Source organism: Chiroxiphia lanceolata, chromosome 15 (assembly GCF_009829145.1).
Source record: "Chiroxiphia lanceolata isolate bChiLan1 chromosome 15, bChiLan1.pri, whole genome shotgun sequence".
Taxonomy (NCBI): domain Eukaryota; kingdom Metazoa; phylum Chordata; class Aves; order Passeriformes; family Pipridae; genus Chiroxiphia; species Chiroxiphia lanceolata.
Genome location: NC_045651.1, coordinates 4,791,153 through 4,811,287, shown reverse-complemented (window position 1 = coordinate 4,811,287; position 20,135 = coordinate 4,791,153). Strand labels below are relative to the sequence as shown.

General features: G+C 41.3%; 1 protein-coding gene across 1 annotated transcript in view; it reads right to left on the bottom strand.

Annotated features, from left to right (window-relative positions):
* SLIT3 (slit guidance ligand 3) overlaps positions 1-20,135 on the bottom strand; it is a 481,232-nt gene that overhangs the window by 119,692 nt on the left and 341,405 nt on the right. Inside the window, 3 exon segments of the mRNA XM_032702926.1 lie at positions 8,896-8,997; positions 9,000-9,058; positions 11,568-11,711. Coding sequence (XP_032558817.1) covers positions 8,896-8,997; positions 9,000-9,058; positions 11,568-11,711 — 305 coding nt within the window.

Sequence of the window (20,135 nt, the reverse complement as noted above, 5' to 3'; positions counted from 1 at the left end):
AAGGACTGCCGACAGCTCCTTCCAGGAAGGATGTGCAACTTCCACCACACAGTCAATGCCCAATCTACGCTGCTTTTTATTACTTACTCTCTCCTGGTGTCTCCTTTCAGTACAAATGCCATTTTGGTTTGCTCCATTTATTTAAATGCAACCTTAGAAATACCTCAGCTCATATTAATAACAGCAGATTCTGAGCTGATGGCCAAGCTCTGGCATCAAATGCTCCCCGAGGGCCCTTTGAGCCTGATTTCAGCTCCCAGGAGCCTTTTATGCTGGGGCCATTTACACTGACATCTGTAATTACCACTGCTTTTCTTTTCTTTTCTTTTTTATTTATTTTAACTGCACTTTATAGGAAAGGAGCACACACGTGCTACTACAGAAATATATTTTGTTACTCTGTTTCTTGGCATATTTGTTGGGTTTGGTACATCATTTGCTGATGGAAGCCAAGCATTCTGTCTTTCCAGCATCCTGGATTATTTCAAACAGCTTTGCTTCTTGTAACTCATTGCTGCAACTTTGACACATAAAGCAGGGCATTCAGTTCTGGCTTGACAGCTCTCTCTGAAATAAAACTCTCACTGACTTCAGTGTCTACCAGTGGACAGTGCTTTTGAAAGTCACATCTCAAATGTTCTTGCAGGATTCACAATGAGAGAGGCAGTGTCTGTCCTCTGCAACTGCTCAGAACATTTTGCTGGACTTCAGTGAAGGTCAGTGCTTGTGCTTTTAAAAACCTATCACTTTCCTTAGCAAGGGCTTTGCACTGCCCAAAGAACAAAGTCAGCATCCAGCAGATTATTCATTGCCTACATGAAGAACAATACAAGTACTTGAGCAGAGATGACAGATAATACAGAAGGGTCTTTGCTTCACCATTTTGCTACTACCCAACCTTATAATGCAGAAAAGTCAACACACAGTTACCTGGGAACTCCAGAAAATAAGTACAGTGCCAACTTAGTCACCCCCTTCTGTGGGTTTGGTACAGCAGCGAGACACAATTTGATTTACTGTCTATCTTTACAATATAGGAGAGAAACTAAACCAGCTTTTTAAGGGAATCTTAACACAATAAATCTTCAGTCTCTACAAGCTGCCAAACCAGCCAGAGTCCAAACTGATACAAACATTAGCTTATAAATTTTCTTTTGTGACTCATACAATGTGGCACGAAAGGGCATTAATTTTCTCCCCTTATTAATTCAGAGTATGCATAAGCCTGGAATCCACACCTCATTTATTTAGAAATTATATCTATAACTACCATTCCTGGTAATAATTTTGCATGGCTCCAGTGAAGAAGGATGCAGAGTTCTATATCCTTAGTCCTACACAGGTTTAATAAAGCAGCAGTTCTGGCCTGGGCTCTTCAAATAAATTCATCCACAGTACTCTGTTAAGCAATGACAAGTAACAGTTCATATCTTCCAAAGACTTTTATATTATATACTGATTTACAGTATTAAGTGGAATATCTGTAATAAACCCAGTAATTTCAGTGTCAATGAACTCTTTCAGTCCTACTGGAAACAAATGCAGTCAGAGCTCTGCAAATGTCTCTTCCTGAGAAAACCCATGAGAATATTTTGAACAAGTCTCTGTTCCTTTGCTGCACTAATTAAACACCACTTACAATAACTGCCTAAGCTAATCATCAACTGCAATGAACAAGAGGTACCAGCACACAAAGAAAAGTCTGTCAAAACCCTAATTCATGTCCCTAGAACACAGGAGAGGCAAAGTACCAGGAAAACACAATATTTTGTAAATTCCATTAAAGAAAATAAATTCCATAAGCCTTTGGATGTACATAAGATCACCCTGCACAAATGTTTGCAGAAAATGAGGTTGATAAATGAATGATCTTATCTCCAGATATTTGCCAGCTTTCATGAAAACCCCTCCCTTTAGGTACCCTCTGCATCCAAGCAGCATTGTATGGCTTGTTCTGGGTGTTACTTCTTGTAGTCCAAGTTCTGTTGATCAGTCACTGAATCTGCAGTTTGCTAAGAATTTGTATATAGGACCCTAATTTAAGTGCCCCATCAAGCTGTACCACCTCAGGAGGCTGCTGCAGTCTTAGAACAATCAGATGAAAAATTTATTGTCCAATTGCAGGCACTAACATCCTTGCACTGGTTTTAGCTGACTAGCTCTCTTCAAGTCAGCTCCTCTCCAATTATTTTCTTTATCCTATTCAAGTGACCACTATACACAAAAAAGTGCTACCTTGGCATCTCTGGTAAGTTTTGCTCAGCTTAATCTCAACACATGGAATGGCAACGTGAGAGAAGAGAGCAAACTTTGTCCCACCTTAGTTTTTGAGGTTACAGGAGTAATCAGTCACTCAGCTTTCTGCCACAGCTAATGAAGACACCTCCAGAGGACAATTTGGATCTCAAGTGAGGAATCTGTACAGCTCTATACTCTGCCTGCATGGGGAATCCAGGACAGCTATGTTATTTGGATGCCTAAGTGATATGGATGCATCTGTGACTAAACATTCATCCTGCCTCTTTATTGCAATTGTAAATAAGGATGGTGGTGGCTAACAAAGCAGTTCAGATGTTTAGGGTTTTTTGAAGGCTACTTCAACTCAAAAATAAAATGAGGCACAGGCTAAAATAGTTTCTGACTGGAACACGCCACTTTACTTCCTTATTAAGAACCACACTCTCTGCCAAACCAGACCCACCTGTTTTATGTTAAGCTTATGCTCCCTGGAGTGAAATGATTTTCACTCTGCCCACCTTCCCCCCACTGCAGGAACCCTTCACCATCATGTTCAGCACGAGCTAGTGAAGGCTTTGAGTCACTGACACGAATTTTAAAATGGAGATCTGAGTTGCTATCAAAGATGTGCAGAAAAGGGAGGGCTATAATCAGTATCCAGTACAGCCAAATTACTGTAACAACAGGAACACTTCTGCAGTACAAGGGAATTTAGTTCCATTACCATTAGTCATAGCAGTTGCATTGTGTTCCCTGATGACTTCAACTTCAGAAAGATTTCAAGCAAACCAAAGCTCAAATATACTCACTTTCAGTGTGCAGTGAAAAAATTGTATTCATAATAATGAGTTCAGTGCAGGATTTAATCTGCTGGTGATTTGATGCTGTTAAACAGCCTTCCATTCACACAGAGTTACTCTTATGCACCACAAACGTAGCCTCAGTTTGGTACATTCAGAGAGTTTCTGAAGGTACCTTTGCTGAGTCTTTTTGTCTTCAGAGAGGGGAAAAAAAAGGGTAAAACACACACAGCATTTAACTGAACGAAAGCAAAGCACATACAAAAAAACCCAAACAAAATAAAACAAACCCCAACCAAACAAAACAAACAACAAAACAAAAACCTCAAAACCAAACACAGACAAAATCTGGATGCAGTCAATTTTCCAGTTGTCCAAATCATAGGCAGTGTTTTGTATCCCTTTCCCTCCCTGCACTCAAACAAAAGCCCTCCTGAGAAACGTGCTGGAGCTTGGCCTCTTGACCCTGTAGCACAGGCAGACATGAGCAGGGTGGATGTCAGTGCTTTCCACCAAGCAGAAATGCTAAGGGCAGAAGGTGAATGCACGTCTGTAATGACTACTTGCTTACTAGAATGGGTAGGAATTTGTAAAGTTGTCATCAGAGTGATTGCAAATCACAGGAACAACTGGAGCGTGTTTCAATCAGACAGGTGTGTACGATCTGGATTAACTCACCCACACCTTCATGACTTTTAACACTGTTGAGGAGTAACAACACACTGCAGCTTTCATTTGAGAGCTCAAAGAGCTTAAATAGTATTTACATGTCACTAAGAGGCCAAGAGAAGGGGATAACCCGGGAGACCAAGGGACATGAAATGTATGAACTGCTGTCGGACTGGACAAAACGTCCTGATGAGCAGCCTGTGCTCCCCTGACTCCATCCACTGCAGTTCTGTGCTGCTCAGGGTGCAACAATGCAGAGAAGAGAGAAGAAATTTCAGGTGATTACACACAACAGCAGCTCTGTTCCAAGCAGACAGGTAACTCAAGGAAGGTGAGTAAGGATGAGGACAGAGACTGGAAAAGCACACAGGAGAATTAGGAGAAAAAAAATGGAATTAGTAGGAGAAGGTTTTATCAAATGCCTTAAAAAAGTACGAGTGACCAAAAAGCAACATTACCATCTAATAATAGGGATAACACGAGACAAATGCACACCAGCCTAAATTAGCAAGCTCTGGATCCATATGCCCCACAGAGGCTGACTTTGCCTTGGGTTGGGTTAACCAACAGTAGTGTCCAAAGAGGAGGAGAACAGAGCTGGCAAGACAGTTCATTGTCCTCCTTCTCTTCCCTGTGCTTTTGATTGTACATCACAATCTGGAACGGAAGTAACAATTAAAGGTCACTTAGATACAACGTATGCCCCGATGCAGGAGGAGGCAGGAGGACAGCTTTACTTCATAGTATTCAAATAACAATCTTCTTTGTAAGAGTCTTATTTCTAAGAATAGAAGATAAAAAGCTTTGTGATGTGGTATTTGTAGATACACGTTGCTTTGATCATTATCAGAGAGAGTTTGTGTCAGTGCAGCAGGGGGAACTTTCATCGCTTTTGAAATACACAATACACTAAAAAAAAATGCGAACATATCACAGGGAAAAACAGATATGCAGATGAATACAAAGGCAATTCTTTCCAAACCTCTTTCATACACAGTGTCACACAGCAATCAAGGATCCTGCCAACTCTTGAAGTGACAATAAGCTACCACAGAGACAACACAATCTGCTCATAGATGTGTTTCCCTTCCTCCTAAAGCCCAGTGCTGCTTTAGAAAACAAACTGCTGTGTAGTGACTTAATCAAATGCTACGGGCAGGATATTTGTGTTGATCTTTTTTCCTCTTCTCCCCACAAAGAAGTGGAGCCTCCACTGACCTAAGGCTGGCAAGCACCACTGCATCCGTGGTGGTCATAGTGGGCCGATGCAGAAAAAAGAAAATGATCATCAGAATTTCACTACTGCCACTGCAAATGACAGTATTCCCTTTTCTAAAACAGAAGAGAGAGAGAATTAGCCACAGCCTGTGTCCTCCAATTTCTCTGTCAAGAGAAGGTCTCAGATTTTTAGCCTCAGATTCTATAGCTGTGGGAGACAGTTGAGCAACAGGGAGGTTATTATTATTTTAGTGATTGTATTAAATGCATAAAATGGCAAGCAGAAAATCTGGGAAATAGTATCCATTGCAAGCTGATGCTTAAACATATTTGATGGTATATCAACAGCTTTGCCTGTCTAACCGCCCTGGGCAAAAACATGCCCTCTCCCTGCTGTTCTTTCATTTCATGCTATAATGCTTCCAATTCTCCTTTTGAAAAGAATTATGGACATTATCTACCTGTTGCACAGAGACTCCTTCCTATGGCCACTCATAACCTTTGCAGATGCTCTGCACTGTTATCAGTAAAAGCTTGAGTCACTTGGTGCTGGGAGGAAATGGCATCTGGGGAAGGTGCCTCAATTGAAAAAAGGGATCAACTGAAAAAACAAAGCAGTACTTCTTGCTAAATACTATCATTAAAGGATGGGGGGAGCTGGAATGAAACCTGAAGGAAGCAGTGTGCAGAATGAAGTTTCTAGATCTGATTTTTTTTTTTTTGCTGTGTTGCATAGTTTTATCCTCAATGGGTTCATTTAATTATCAATACAGTTCCATTTAGCCCATCTGCATCTCTGAGGTATCCTCTTGACATGACTTTCTTGGTGCTCCTTGACCATTTCCCACTGATGAAACATCAAACATCTCAGCTTTTCACCCTGTTCCTGTTAAGAACTCCTCTCCTCCTACCCTTGTACAAAAAACCACTTCCCTTCTTCCCTTAATTACTGAACAGTCACATTTTTTTCTCGTGCCAGGTCATTTCTGACAGGCCCCTTTATGATTATAGAAACCATAGAACGGCTGAGGCTGAAAGGGATCTTAAAAATTCCCACCCTTCTGCCATGGGCCGGGACACCTTCCACCAGCCCAGGTTGCTCCAAGCCCCATCCAACCTGGCCTTGGGACACTTCCAGGGATGGGGCAGCCCACAGCTTCTCTGGGCAACCTGTGCCAGGGCCTCACCACTCTCACAGGGAACAATTTCTCCTAATACCCTAATTTAAACTGACCATTTTACAGGTAAAACCCACTCCCCTTGTCCTGTCACGACATGCCTTGTATAATGGAAGGTGGAAAACACATAATTGCTTCAGGACAACCTCAGAATTTTCTGACTTCAAAACCTGGTCCTTTCCCTGGTGTCAAAGTATCGAGCTCACCAGAATTAACTGCTCACTGGTGTGATCCTGACCTTGGCTGAGTAACTCTGCTCCCACAGAGCTCACATTTCCTGTGCATCCTCATCTCATCTCAAGGTCAAAGACCAGATCAGGATAAAACCCCTCCCACCGCTCCCTTAACTAACCCCTCATATTTCCTGTGTTTCCCCCCACCTCCAAACCAACTTTCTGACCACTGAAATGTACTAAATGCATTAAACAAACTACATGAAAAATACCAGGATCCTGAAATAAGAATCCTTTGAGAAACAGATGCATATTTACACAAAGGCTTAAACAAAAATTCTTTTCTCGGTCACCAAGCAAAAGATGTAAAACCTGGAGAGGGAGGATCCCACAAGCCAGCAAGGACACTGACAAGCTACTAAGCATTGCCATCCCTGTGGGACTGTGCAGGCTCATCCCTGCATAACACAAAGCACTGCTCAATACTCTGAGTGATGAAGATTCAACCTCATGGACATTTCTGCCCAGAGACTGCTGTGTAAATCCCGGGATGAAACATATTCCTCAAAATGAAACACGGAAAAATTCCTGCTAAATGCCAAGCCTGAAGCAGCCATGATTCAAAGGGACAAGTTGAGCAGAACAGGTGCCAAGGATGTCTGTTCTCTGGATTGATTGACAAACTCAATTTTCTAAACCATTAGACGTTCCCCTGTCTCATGTGAGCAGACAGCGAGTCGAGTTCAATGTATCTCATCACCATCTGGAAACTCTACAGGCAAAATATCTTCTCTATTGAGCTTTTGAATAGCATTAGTTCTCAGCCAGCTGAAATCTTGTTCTGAAGCTGTGCAATCCCTGCTCTCCTCCTTCATAAGTCAGGTTTATGCCTTTCCATGTGGTTTTGATATAGATGTAGAGCTGCAGACCAAGGGAAAAGCAGCCCAATGCCTCAAGGAAAGGACCCCCAAGATAAGAACTCACACAAAATATTCTTCTCAGCATCACCAGGTACTGTGTTCTGCACTGTAGCTCGTCTTAGCTGTGACTTTTTCCTAAGTGATATCAGAGGTGTTTGCCTTATCCAATCCCCCTGTACCATTGTTCAAAGCATGCATGCACATACATAACATTAATTTCTCTAGCCTATTAATAAAAGCAGAAGAAATAACAATGGCAAATTGGGTACAGGTTATACAGATCTGTTCTGCAGTCTACTTTCCTTTCTAAATTATATTATGCATTTTCATTTCCAGTTCTTTAAATATGAATATTACCGACTAATTATCTTGTTACTATGATGGACACAAATCCAGAAACCTAGACAAAATATGTCATAATTTCAGGTCTGATAATAAATTTTGTGGCTTGAGTCACAAGGGATTAAAACCTTAACAAGCCTAGCCCAAGGAAAAGCTAGCTGCAAATGAAGTTATCTTTATTTTATTTTCCCCATAAAGGGAAGGTTAGCTCGGCATATTGCTCTCAGAGATGCACAAAGCACAACAGCTTTGTTTTGGGCTGCTGCACCTCAGCTTCATGCTGCATCCCCATCTAGAGTCATTAATCTTTTACCACCAGGAACACAATTAATCATGTTTCTTTTCAGAGGAAAAGAGAAAAATCATAGTAATTTTCATAGAAAACACTGCGAGGTACTCCATCAATAACAGTCATTTTTCTTCTCGGTACACACTGATAGATTTGCTCACTGAAACCTTCTTGTCATTACAATATAAAAAAAAAGAGCAGTCATCTAAAATACATATAACCAATATAAGCAATAGGAAAAACACATGAAGAAGCAGTCATGTGCTTAGTTGTGCTGTGCAAGGCAACAAACGTCCTTTTACTGACAGCTGAATCATAAAGAAGAGCTAGGGTTGAAAAAAGCTGTTTATATTACTTTGGAGGTTATTTTCAAGTGCAAACATTTTTCCATTTAGCTCACAATGCAAAACCTTTGCCTAAATTATGATGCAAATTTTGATTCAAAAACTGTTTGAAACAAAAGTCTACCAACAGGTTTGCTTGAATTAAGGCATGATAGTGTTGGGATATAAAGACATAAGTCTATGAAGTTTGTGACGACGATTCCACCCCAGATCAGAAATGCCCATTGCCAGTGTATTAAAATCTCACTCACACTGTTTTCAGTTTAAGATCTGAGAACTTACTTGAGCTCAGCTCTCATTAGGTCACTAAGAGTTCTGGCTGAATACAAATGACAACCCAGCCACCTTCCACACCTTCAAAATATGACATTTGCCACATGGATTCACACACATCTTTGTTGTTTTCCTTAAATATTTCATAACTTAGTCATTCTTTACAATTACATATCACAAGCTTTTATCTTTTTCCTCTGTTTTTTAGAGACACACAGAAGACAGCTATAGACTGCCTTTTCTATTTTTTTTTTTTAATATTTTATTTTATTTTAATCCATAAGCTAATTGGCTTTCTGGACAACCTAACCGAATTTTCCAAATTTAATTTTACGAGATGCTCCATAATATCCATTACAGCAAACACTGTCCCGCAGATTGGATTAGCGGGCTCTCTGGACCTGCTTATTTCTGAATTGAAAGTGCAGCACAGGCTGGATAAACGAATTACCTGAGCAGCGGAACTTCTTGCTCTTGATCTGGCTGATGCGTTTGTTGGCAAGGCGACGGGGATTGCTGCACCGAGCGCGCTCCGTCTCGATCGGATTATCCTCAGGTAATCAGCCAGCCACTTCAGATGGCAGTCGCACACAAATGGGTTCTGAGCTAAATGTCTGCGAGAAGGATGGCATGTTTAATCACAAGTGACCCGTGACACCGCCGCTCCATCACCGCTTTTCACAGAACGCAAACCTGAGGAGCGGAGTCATTGAATAAGCTCCCCACCCCAAAAAAACCCAAAAACAAAACCAAAAAACGCCCACCAAACCCCAGGCCTGGGGAAACCACACACAGCTGCACCTGAATGGGAGAATTCTGTGAGCTACCACGTTTCACAGCTCGTTAAGCCTCCCGCAAGTGCTTTGAGGGAGGAAACAAAAACTGAGATGGCAAAGCCCGCTTTAAAGGACACAGACCTCCTGTCACCAAGTCCTGTGTTCTCTCTGAAAGCTTGACATGTGCCTTTTGATAGAAATACCTTACCTGGACATCGTTTTGTATCTTGGTTTAAAAGAAATTTTATCAGCAACTCAGTTTCTTAGGGATCAATGTGAATACTTAAGTAAAGTTCTTGGACCTTTGGGCAAAGCCAGAAGGATCCAGGACTCTCTTCCCAAGAATGAAATTAATATTTTATATACTCATCATGTGTAAAAGTATTCTCCTTATACGTATTCCTTCCTGGAGCAAAAAGTCTTATTTACTAGACTGAACTGTTTATGCAAGGTAGAACTTATCCTTCACCAAAATTTGCACAACCTGTTTCCTATGCCACTGGAAACAGGTATTATAGCACTGATTTTAACTGGGTAGTTAAGACTTTGGTAACAGAAATCTGCTGGAGCATCTTAGAGAGAAACAGCATTCCTCTGCTGCTGTTCTGGTTCATTCTGCTTGACAAAGCTGAGCACTATCAGGAGAGTTTGTCAGGTCTTTCCCAGATCTGGGTTCTGATCTCAGTTAAGCTAACTTGCATCAGTCCCTCTGACCTCCAGGGGAGCAGGACACAGCTCTCCAATAACTGCAAAGACAGTTTAAGAAAAGACAGATGTTTCAATTTGGTTTGGACAGAGGTGTAAAGTTATAGCCTCTGTTACTGTTTTCCACCTGTAGAAACTTCCTTTCTGTTTGTAGTTACATTTATGGACTGTCATTTAACAGAATAAGTATAAATAAACACAACAGGGCAATGGTTGTGAAGGAGTGGGAAGGGAAGGCACACAGAGCAGAGAGGGCCTGAAGAAACTCAAGATGACTGCTGCAGTAGAGCTGTTCGTGGTGTGAAAGGTCCAAAAAACAAACAAGCACAGAGAGACACGATATGGGTCTGGTTTTGTAGCTCCAGAACAAACACAGAAGAGGGTAATCACTTGGAATATTAAAAATGGGAGCATGAATCAAAACATTTCATGAAGAAGTGTCTTGGTGTGAAGGAACAAGTCCATTCTAAGTAAGGGCCACCAGGAATGCCAACAATACCCTGAAAACCAGGGAAATGTTACACCTGAGGGTGTTGCCTGTTGTTTAACTTGACAAACCTTATATTACTTCTGTGAATGAACCCTCTCTGTAGCCCTGTTTACATCTGTGTACATATACAGAACTGGAGGGGGTTATTCCAGTGTTGCAGCGGACATACTGGCCAGGTATCTTGTTGGAAAACTCAGGTTGTGCCTGAGGTGGAGGCAGAAACCCTGCTGCTAGAATCATCCCTAGTGAGTTCATTTGTGTATGAATATAAAACCTTTACAAAACTGTTCTCAGGCCAATGCATTTCAAGTATTAAAGTATATATGTGCGTTGTATACAAAAATTTTCCAGTACTACAGTATGTGTGTGCATATACGTATATATGTGCCTGTGTATTCCAGTATGTGTATAATACATATCCATACATATTTTAATACTGGAATATCAGCTGCCAACTCCTGCTCTGAAGGAGTACTATTTACCTTATTATCTTACAACTCACAGCTTTAGGATGAGACCTTCTTCTCCAAAATATTGAGTCATTCCTGTACTTTTGCTTCTGATTCCTATTCTAATGCCTCCAAATGCAAAGACTGTCAAAATGTTCAGTGGATTTTCTAAATGGATCAAATAATACAATGGATCATTCCTCTGAAGTGAAATATCAGCTGAATATACCATCTGTGTCATGCCCAGGTCCTACACCTTCCAACCTATATATATATATATATAATGTAAATATACACAAGCACAGGTATCATTTCCACAGTCAATGAGCGAGACTCAGACCCAGAAAGGAGAGGTTCCAACTCATTAGCTCATTAAAACTTTTAGGCAACGATTCTAATAGAATCTGCTATTAATGTGTTTTACAAGTCAAATGCACATATTATCTTCCCCAAAAAGCAGTACAAGCTTAGCACACTTATGACATTTATGTCACTGTGGGCAGGCTGTGTCGATAGCTGGCCTTGCTATCAATTGCTGAACTGATGCAATACTCCTTGTTTCTTGCTCCTTTTCTTTCTGTGAGAAAGGATGGGCTGCTCCACTCCTGTCTCTTCCAATTGTCTTAATGTCAGCTGCAAAGACAGGCAACATCTCTGGTGGGAAAAGAGAGAGCTGTCATTTGTGATCTGCCTGCATACTCACAGAGTCTGGATCGATCGCAGAGGTGCAAAGAGCCCCTTGCTGATGGTCTGCAGTTTGTTGTCATAAAGAGATAGCAGTTTGAGATTATGCAGACCTTGGAACGTGTTCACCCTCAGGCAGTTGATCTTATTGGCATTGAGAAGCCTGAAAACAGAGAAAAGGTTTAGAATTCTGTTCATCTTGTAGTAATCAAATAAAGATAGACCGGACTTTGGGGTTAAGTCTAAAAAATTATTAATCAAGTCAGCAAAGCCAACCCACATGTAAAGGGCTTCATTCGCCTCCTACATTTAAAATGTGAGAAAACAGTCAACATGAGTACTCTCATAGCTGGGGAATATACAGTACCAGTGTGTACATACATCATACATGTATATATATATATGACAGTGCTAGCCATCTTAAAATACACAAAGATTGGGGGGTTTTGTATGCCCAGCCCCCTCCCAATTTGCTCAAAATTCTACACAAATATTTAAGGAAGCCTTCAGCTTAATATACATAGAAACAGCAAATACTCCTCACCTTGCTATTCCATGCACCCACTCATTTACAATGAGAAGAACCCTTTTTTTTTTTTTTCCCCCCTGAGTTTTCTCTACCAGCAGCTGTCCTAAGTCTAACTGAAATTCTGGGAGTTTGAAATCTCTTGATAAGCAGTGCAGGGCTAATTTGATCATGGAAGGAAAGAAAAAAAAAAGTGCTTCTGCTCAGAGGCAAGAAGAGAAGTGTAAGGTCTGGACTAAAACTTACTGAAAGGCAAACTCACTTCCCACCTCAGGACAGATCAGCAGGGGACCAGGCTGCCCAAGGAGCTGTGCAGTCTCTGGTGCAGGAGGTTTTAAAGATGATACTGAATAAAGTCATGAGCAACCTCCTCTGACCTGACAAGGTGGCTCTGCTTTAAGCAAGGGCTCTCCAGACTCATTGTCTAGTGATCACTTGAAGACCCTTCCAAACTCTACTGTCCTACAGTCCCATGAACCTGCTCCATTCCAGTCACACCATATCCCTTGTGCAGTTGTGAAAAAGCAGCACAAAGGCAATTTAAATTATTTTTTAAAAAATACGTTTTGTACAGCTACACCAGTCAGTTCAGCCAGAAAATCTTGGACAGTACTTGTGCAAGTTTTCTTAGATCACCCAAGTGGAGTTCTGTCCTGCATAACAAGTATATACAAACCCAACAACAAGCTGGATCTCCTGCTGAGACAATCAAACACAAGAACACTTGAATTGTCACTGTCATCTGCATAGGTGGTATCTTACACTCAGAAGGAAAAGAGGCAGGAAATTACCTATTCTTCTTACAAAAGCCAAAATCCATATCTTTTGACTACTCTCAGCCTGAGGAAAAATGGTAAATTGCAAACAATGTATGTTGTTAACTAAGTTCTCTTGGGTAGAAAATTCTTCCCTTGTCAATGAGTTCGAGGGGCTGCATCATTGTGGCTCTCAACAAGGCACCACAGTAATGTGAAATCAGAAGATGGATATGGTTATAGGAAAAAAGGAAAATATATCCTCTATTCCTCAGCAAACAAATGCAGCATCTTAAATACACCACTAACAGCATGGGGAGCTCCCCTTTTCTGCACATACACCAGCAGAGACAACGGGGCAGCCTCCCAGGGAGGAAATGTGTGCTTGGCAGCTGCACATGATGCCTTTCTTTTGCTCCAAAAAATAATTCTGAAGGTGCTTCCTCTGCCTTTGCATTCCTGAAACCTTTTGAACATGGTACACTCGTTACAGTTCTCTGCTCCTGCTGTTGTTTTGGCAGAGCCTCATCACTGCAGCCAGTGGCTCCAGCAATTGTGATGGAGGGAGATGGAGGCATACTTGAGCAGTATGGAGAACTCCAGGAGAACAGGAATGCTCTGGAATGAGGGGGCTTCGGAGGAGAATTCACCTTTCCAGCCTACTGAAAAGTCAGTATAAATTCAGCTCAATTCTCTCCTCTACATGTTGTGGAAAATGAAGTTTGACATTATTTAAGGCAAAACCCCATAGAAGGCAATGATGGATAAATGAGGTTACATTTTTGCATGAACTAATAGCTAAAACAATTTTATGAAATCATAAGCAGCACCAGTATGACCCCTCTGGAATCTGAATTTCCGTGACACCTAATCCACACTCCCATTGGCTCCACCAGAAGTAACAGGGTAATTTTCATATTAGGCTACAGGAAACACAGCAAAGAGCAATGTCATCCCTTCCTGCTTGCTTCTTGTAGCCATTCGTGTGTCCAAGCCAAAGCAGTTTTCATCCTCTCTTGGTTCTCCCATATTATGCATTTCTCTTTCTGGCTTGTACAGTATCTTATCCATTAAGAACAGCTTAGGAAGGTATGAGAAGGCAGAACCAGCTACTGAGTTTTGAACAACACCCCCAGACATGCTCTTAGGATTACAAATCCTTTGATTTCTACCCTCTGTCCTTGTGCACTGGTATCTAAAATACACAGGAAAAAACCTGAAAGCAAGTGTGTACTTCAATTTATTTTACTAGATGCTAATTGTTTTCTACTGTTATAGGGATAGTCTATGTTGCAAGCAGTACTTGCAACAAGGCATAAAACAAAAATGAAAACAATCTCAGAAATAAGAAAGTTTACAACAGAACTAAAGTTGTAGTTCTAAACGTGGATAACCAGGATGTCTTTTTGTACTGCTTAAGAAGTGCAGACAGAGCAGAGCTGTGCTGGGCAGATGCTGTTCACTCCTGTGCTAAGACTGGCCTTGAAGTCTAACCATCCCACTGAATAAATCCTCCCAAGCAAAGCTGACCTGGAACTGCAGTGAATACACTGGATTCAGATTCATTCTCTCATTAGTTTCAACAAAACATGAATAAACCCAGTGCTGGAAAACGGAATTCACAATGTGACGAGTTTTCCTGGCATGAATTTTCAATGACTGGGTTCATGGGGATAAAATCTGTGACATTTCCTTAAGAGCCAAATACCAAAAATGAGAGCAACTGATCCTCTGTAAAGCCACAAATACAGAGGCTCGCACTCTCCTTTAAGTATCAGAGGAATCTGGAACAGGAAAATGCTTGTGCAGACTGCTCAGAGGTGGGAATTAAGGTCCTACAGAGCTTTTCTGAGGTGACAACACCTATTCTGTGTATCACCCATGCAATATGTGTAGTCCCTAATCTAATCTAAAGCAAAAAACTGTGAGAAAGCAGAATAAATCATCCCTAAAATTTTTCTCCTCCTACTTACTGTGAGTTAGATGACGACTTTTGGCCAGAAGCATTAAGGTTCATTTTCCTTTAAAACCCCTCAGTTGTTTTAAAGTATCTCCTCTGTGGATATTCCCCTCGATAAATTCCAGTTCTTTGCTTAATCCTTCTTCACTAACCCAGCCCCCCTAATGGCATCTAATTATTAATTAGGTATACAAGGCTGGCCTCACATGGAGCTAAAAGTGGTTATAAGAGGTTTTTTTAAAACTAACACAAAGGCAGATGAGAAAAACATATTCCAGGAAGCAGAAACACTGAACCAGTCTGCAAAACATACTAAGGGTTCCTTTTATTGGACTTACACCAAGAGAAAGCACAGCACTAAAAGCTGAGTCTTACTTTAGCAGGAATTACATGGTATTTATTTTGCACCAATTCATGGTGAAAGTAAATTCCACTCATTTTCCCATTTTGTTATCAGCTTGATTGGATGAGAGTTACACACGGCCTCCAGATGTGGGGCGGCATTCAAAGGGAGGTTAAAAATTCAAGCAGAAATAAAACCGCCTGCTGCCCAGAGGGATGATGGATTATTAACCCAAGTCTCCATTTTCATCCCTCTGGATATGTTAAAAACACGAAGAAACCTCTCTCAAGCCTTGGACCACCACAGAAGACAGGAGGATGGTTAAAGACCTTGTGGTTTACACGCCATTGAGAGCAGTGAGCTGAGCAGAGCACTATTACAATTCCATGAACCCATTTCCTGAAAAAGTGGATTTGTCCACACACACTGAAATAATAACGTGTTTCAGCTAAGCCCTTGAAATGGATGTGCACTGAATTGGCTCTGTAATTGTATCAGCTGCTCATAAGCAACCATCTGCATATTAAGATGGTCCCCGTAATTGAATTATATGCCCAAGCACAGTTTCAAGTGATTAACATTTAAATAACATTCTGAACTCCAAACCCAAAATGATCGAAAAAATTGGGTTTTAAGAGCAAATGGGAATGTTTATATGGCTTTTACCCCTAGGAATGTTTGCATTTTTATCTCAGTGAAGTCAAGTAATCAAACTATCAGCAAATAACCACACAACTTGGAGAATCAAACAGCAGCTGAGCAACTTTGCACAGGCTGGGGACTGCAGGCTGGTCTCTGGTGCTAGGGGATGGACCAGGAACCACCCAGGGTACATTAGTGAGCCAAAACCAAAATGCCAGGGAGAAAAGCTTCACAGAGGCACCAAAAAAACTTCTCCTCCTCTTTTACTAGCTTTGTGTTTTGACAGCAGCGACAACATGATGAGAATGAAAATGTTTGGCATCCTGTGAACTGGCTGGCACATCCCACATGCCAGACTCCACTGGGGAAAATGAGAACTCACCAGAAAAAGGCAGATATAAAAGGCAGAGGAGGCTTGTTTGGAAGAGGAGAACTGGGTAACAGTTTTGCATGGGTAAGAGTAGAATACAAATTGAACAGACGTGACCTTTATAGAAAATCAATAGCCAAAAGTTTCACCTACATTCAAAGGCACTATAGGGCAGCAAGGAAAGAACTCTCAGCAGGAACTTTTCCTTAGGATATACAACACATGGCACAGGAAGTAAAAAAAACAAATTAGCATGTATTTTTCAGCATTTTCTCCTGACATTTATAGGGAACCAAGTGTCATCTTTGATTTAACACGACTTATCACGGGAGAGCAGCTCAAGTGTCAATATGGCAACATCCAGTCAAGTACTTGGTCAGCCCAGCAGTCAAGGACAAGCAACATCTAATGACAGAAATGTGTGTGCCCCTGCTTACTTATTGGCAAAATAATTACATTAGGTTTCAGGAATGTTTTAAACTGGCCTGGACTGTCAGGGAACATTCTGATTGCCTCTCACTGTGTCAAGACACTTAGACATCTACTAAAATTTACATTTTCTAATGTGATGACTGACCACTGAAGATTCTGTCAGTGCTTCAGCTGATAATAACCAGTGTGAAATCATCATCATGCTTGCTTGAAACAGCTTCAAGTGTTTCTCCATGTTCAGGAAGCTGGATGATGGTGACGACAAATTTATTCAAAGTAAATTAAAAAGGAAAAGTCACAAGCTGATAATGAGTCGAGAAGGAAGCACGGAGTCTGACAGTCTGACAGTCCTGTTCTGGAGAGATTTTAAAGAAAGATTTCAATTCTGATCCAGAAAACTGCAACTCCAGCTGAACACCATCCATAAAACAACTCTGTGGTACTCATGTTACTACCTGGAGAATTATAAGCACGTGTTGTCACAGCACCCAGACTTCTGTATTTAAAATTCAGTATTGTCTAACTTGTGCCTGCTGATAAGATCACAGCTGATTCCAGATAACCACATGATAATTCAGATGCACCACAGAATGAACACATTTTATCAGCTTTCTACACTATCAGGAAGTTAGTTCCTCATGTTCTGATAAGCAGGAGAGTTTCTGTCAGGTGGGTCCAGCTCGGAGCACTGGCGTCAGAGGAACTAATGAATTCCACACTGACGTAGGAACGAGTGCTTGTTTTGGGAACCTGCATCAGCCAGGCTGCACAAGTGGCACAGAAAAGGCAGATGCTGTTGCAGTCTTTCATTAGTGCTTGACTGTAATTGTATTTCTGAGTCTGGCAGATGCTGCTCCCTCACTTTAACAGCAGTTATTGAGTTTAGTAACATTATCACAATAGCAGACTAAATGCAGAAATCTGAAGGAAAAAACCTTGAGGCAAATGGCTGGAAAACAATTCTAAAGCTACTAAATAGGTCTGTGCAGAGAGCATTCTGTCCTGGACTAAAAGGATGAGTGTAGCCAGAAATATTCAGAGTCATCAAGAGAAAAGCTCATATGTCATTTTACTAAGAATTTGGATTCAAAGAACCCAGAAATGACACAGGTTGCAAAGGACCTTCAGGTCACCTGGTCTGAACCTCACTCAAAGGTGATTTATACACAGTTAATGCAGACATGTGCTTTATCTGAGAAATAATTATTTCTCCAGATCACAGGATAATTCAGAATTGCAGGAAGCTTGAATGGTTTCTTGTCTTGTTAGACTGCCAAAACAGGATGAGCTCTAAGGTCACATCAGGTTGCTTAGAGCTCTATTCAGCTTGGTCTTTAAAGTCTTCAAGGACAGAGAATGCACAAGTTTCTGGGCAGCCTACTCCAACTACTTGACATTGCTGTGAAAACATTGTCCCCTTACATCTGGTCAGAAGGTTTCTTTTTTAACTGCCTGTTGTCTTTCTTCATGCAAAAATTGAAGAATTCCACAGAGCACAAAGATTTTAAACATCACTTAAAGCCCAGAGTGATAATTTTTCACCACTTTTGAAGTTATTTTATGTGTCAATACGTCAAACTCCATCCACCAGTATTATTGGTCTTTTACAACTACTGTGTTGAGTTCTCCCTAATGATCAGAATATTAGGTGAAAGAGGAGAAGGCTGTAAGATTTTGGCTTTGTTTTCTGAGAGAGGAATACAACAAACCTCTGATTTCGATGTATGTGTACCCCAGGAGTAGATCCACGTTTAGCAACATCAAAACAGAGACCACTGGGGGGATTCTTTCTTGCTCACTAAGCCATGGGGATCACAGCTGTAAGATTTAGGATCACCACTTTATGACTGGTAACTATGCAAAGTAAATTTCCTCAAGGAGAAGGATTTATTGAAAACTGATACTTGCCAGACATTTGAAAAATGAGACCTCGCCCCCCATATTATTCTGCTACACAGTCTCTTTAAGCAGCAGAGATTTTATGATTTTATGATACCTCCTCGTTCCAGGAAACGGAGCCCTGCGAAGCACACAGCGCAGGGCTGCAATAAAAAGGCTCCCAGAATGTTTGTTTTAATCTGGTTGCAGAGGGTGCATGGCTTAGCTGTGACAAATGCTGGCTCACAAAGGCAGTGCCCGTCCCCCCCAGCTCACCGCGGTGACTGTGCAGGAGCCGTCAGCGTTCCCTGTCACAGCGCTGCTGAGAGAGAGGGAGCTGCTCAGTGCTGTGCCCTGCCCCCTGTGCAGGGACTGGCAGGCACGCTGGCAAACTCCAGGGCTCCTGAAAGAGCTGGTCCACATTCCAGGGAAACTGAGAGACAGGTGGGCAGGACGTTTAAATATGTTCCAGTTTCCAGACAGACCAAGGTCAGGCTGAAGGGCTCCTGGACCGGAGTTCAAACTGTCTGCAGCAAACGGTTACCTGAAAACTTCCACCTTAAACTGGAGCCCTCGCCATTCTTTTGATATTCAAATGCAAGATACACAAACAATGTTAATTAATCAAACACTGTTTCACGGCTTGGATGGATTGCTTCCCCAGTGAAAGTTTCAGTTCACTGTATATGAAAAAAAAAAACAACTAACAAATCAGACTCCAGTTATCCTTTTCTGGAAAAAAGCATAGCTCTCTCAAATGCAAAATGACCTAAAATTCTCAGAAGACACTTGATCCAACCTGCTGAAGAGAGTGTATGAGGACAGGGTACAGTAGCTACAGCAGCTTTCTAGCATCCTCTCCCTGGGCAACTTCAGACAGGATATGGAAAACTACATGTTCCAAGAAATGCTCCTGCTCCACAGAAGAGATGTGCAGTCAGACTGCAGAATGATGTTTGCTGCTGTGTTAGGTACAACTCCATATTTAGGAAGACTTAATATTTGTGAAATCAGCAATTTAACAAAAATTCAATTGCAATTATTTCTGTGGGGAATGTCAACTACTTAACATAGCTAATTATAATGAAAACTTCATAAGCAACATTTTGTATTAACCCCATAGGGCTTAAGAAAAAAACCCAACAAAACAAGAAAAACAACAAGGAAACCACCACCCCTTATTATCTAACCATGCCTAGTTATTTTCCTGCCAAATACAATATCACACTGGCTTACCCACCTCTGTCTCCTAGGACAGAAACACAGAATGGTAAGACCAGCCAGGTGGTCTAAAACTTTTTCCAAATTCATGTCCCACACACCCAAGTCAGACAGGGCAGTTTAAGGTGCCACCAGGCCTGAGCTGAGTGTCACTTTACCCAGCTATGGGTCTCCTGACATCAGCAGCACAATCTGCAGATGTAAGGCACAGTCTGCAGATGTAAGGGACAATTCAGCCAAAATACAAGCGGAATAATTTGGGCCTATATTGTGACAGTATTTTTAAACACAAGGATAATGACATTTCTGAGAAATTCTGATGAGTCTTATCCAAAATAATTAATAAGACTATCCTCCGTTCTGCAATTTCACAGTGCTTTTTTTTTTCCTTCTATATAACACAGGACCCACAAGGACTCCCTTTTTCTCATTGTGTTCTGCTTCACCATAACACTTTCAA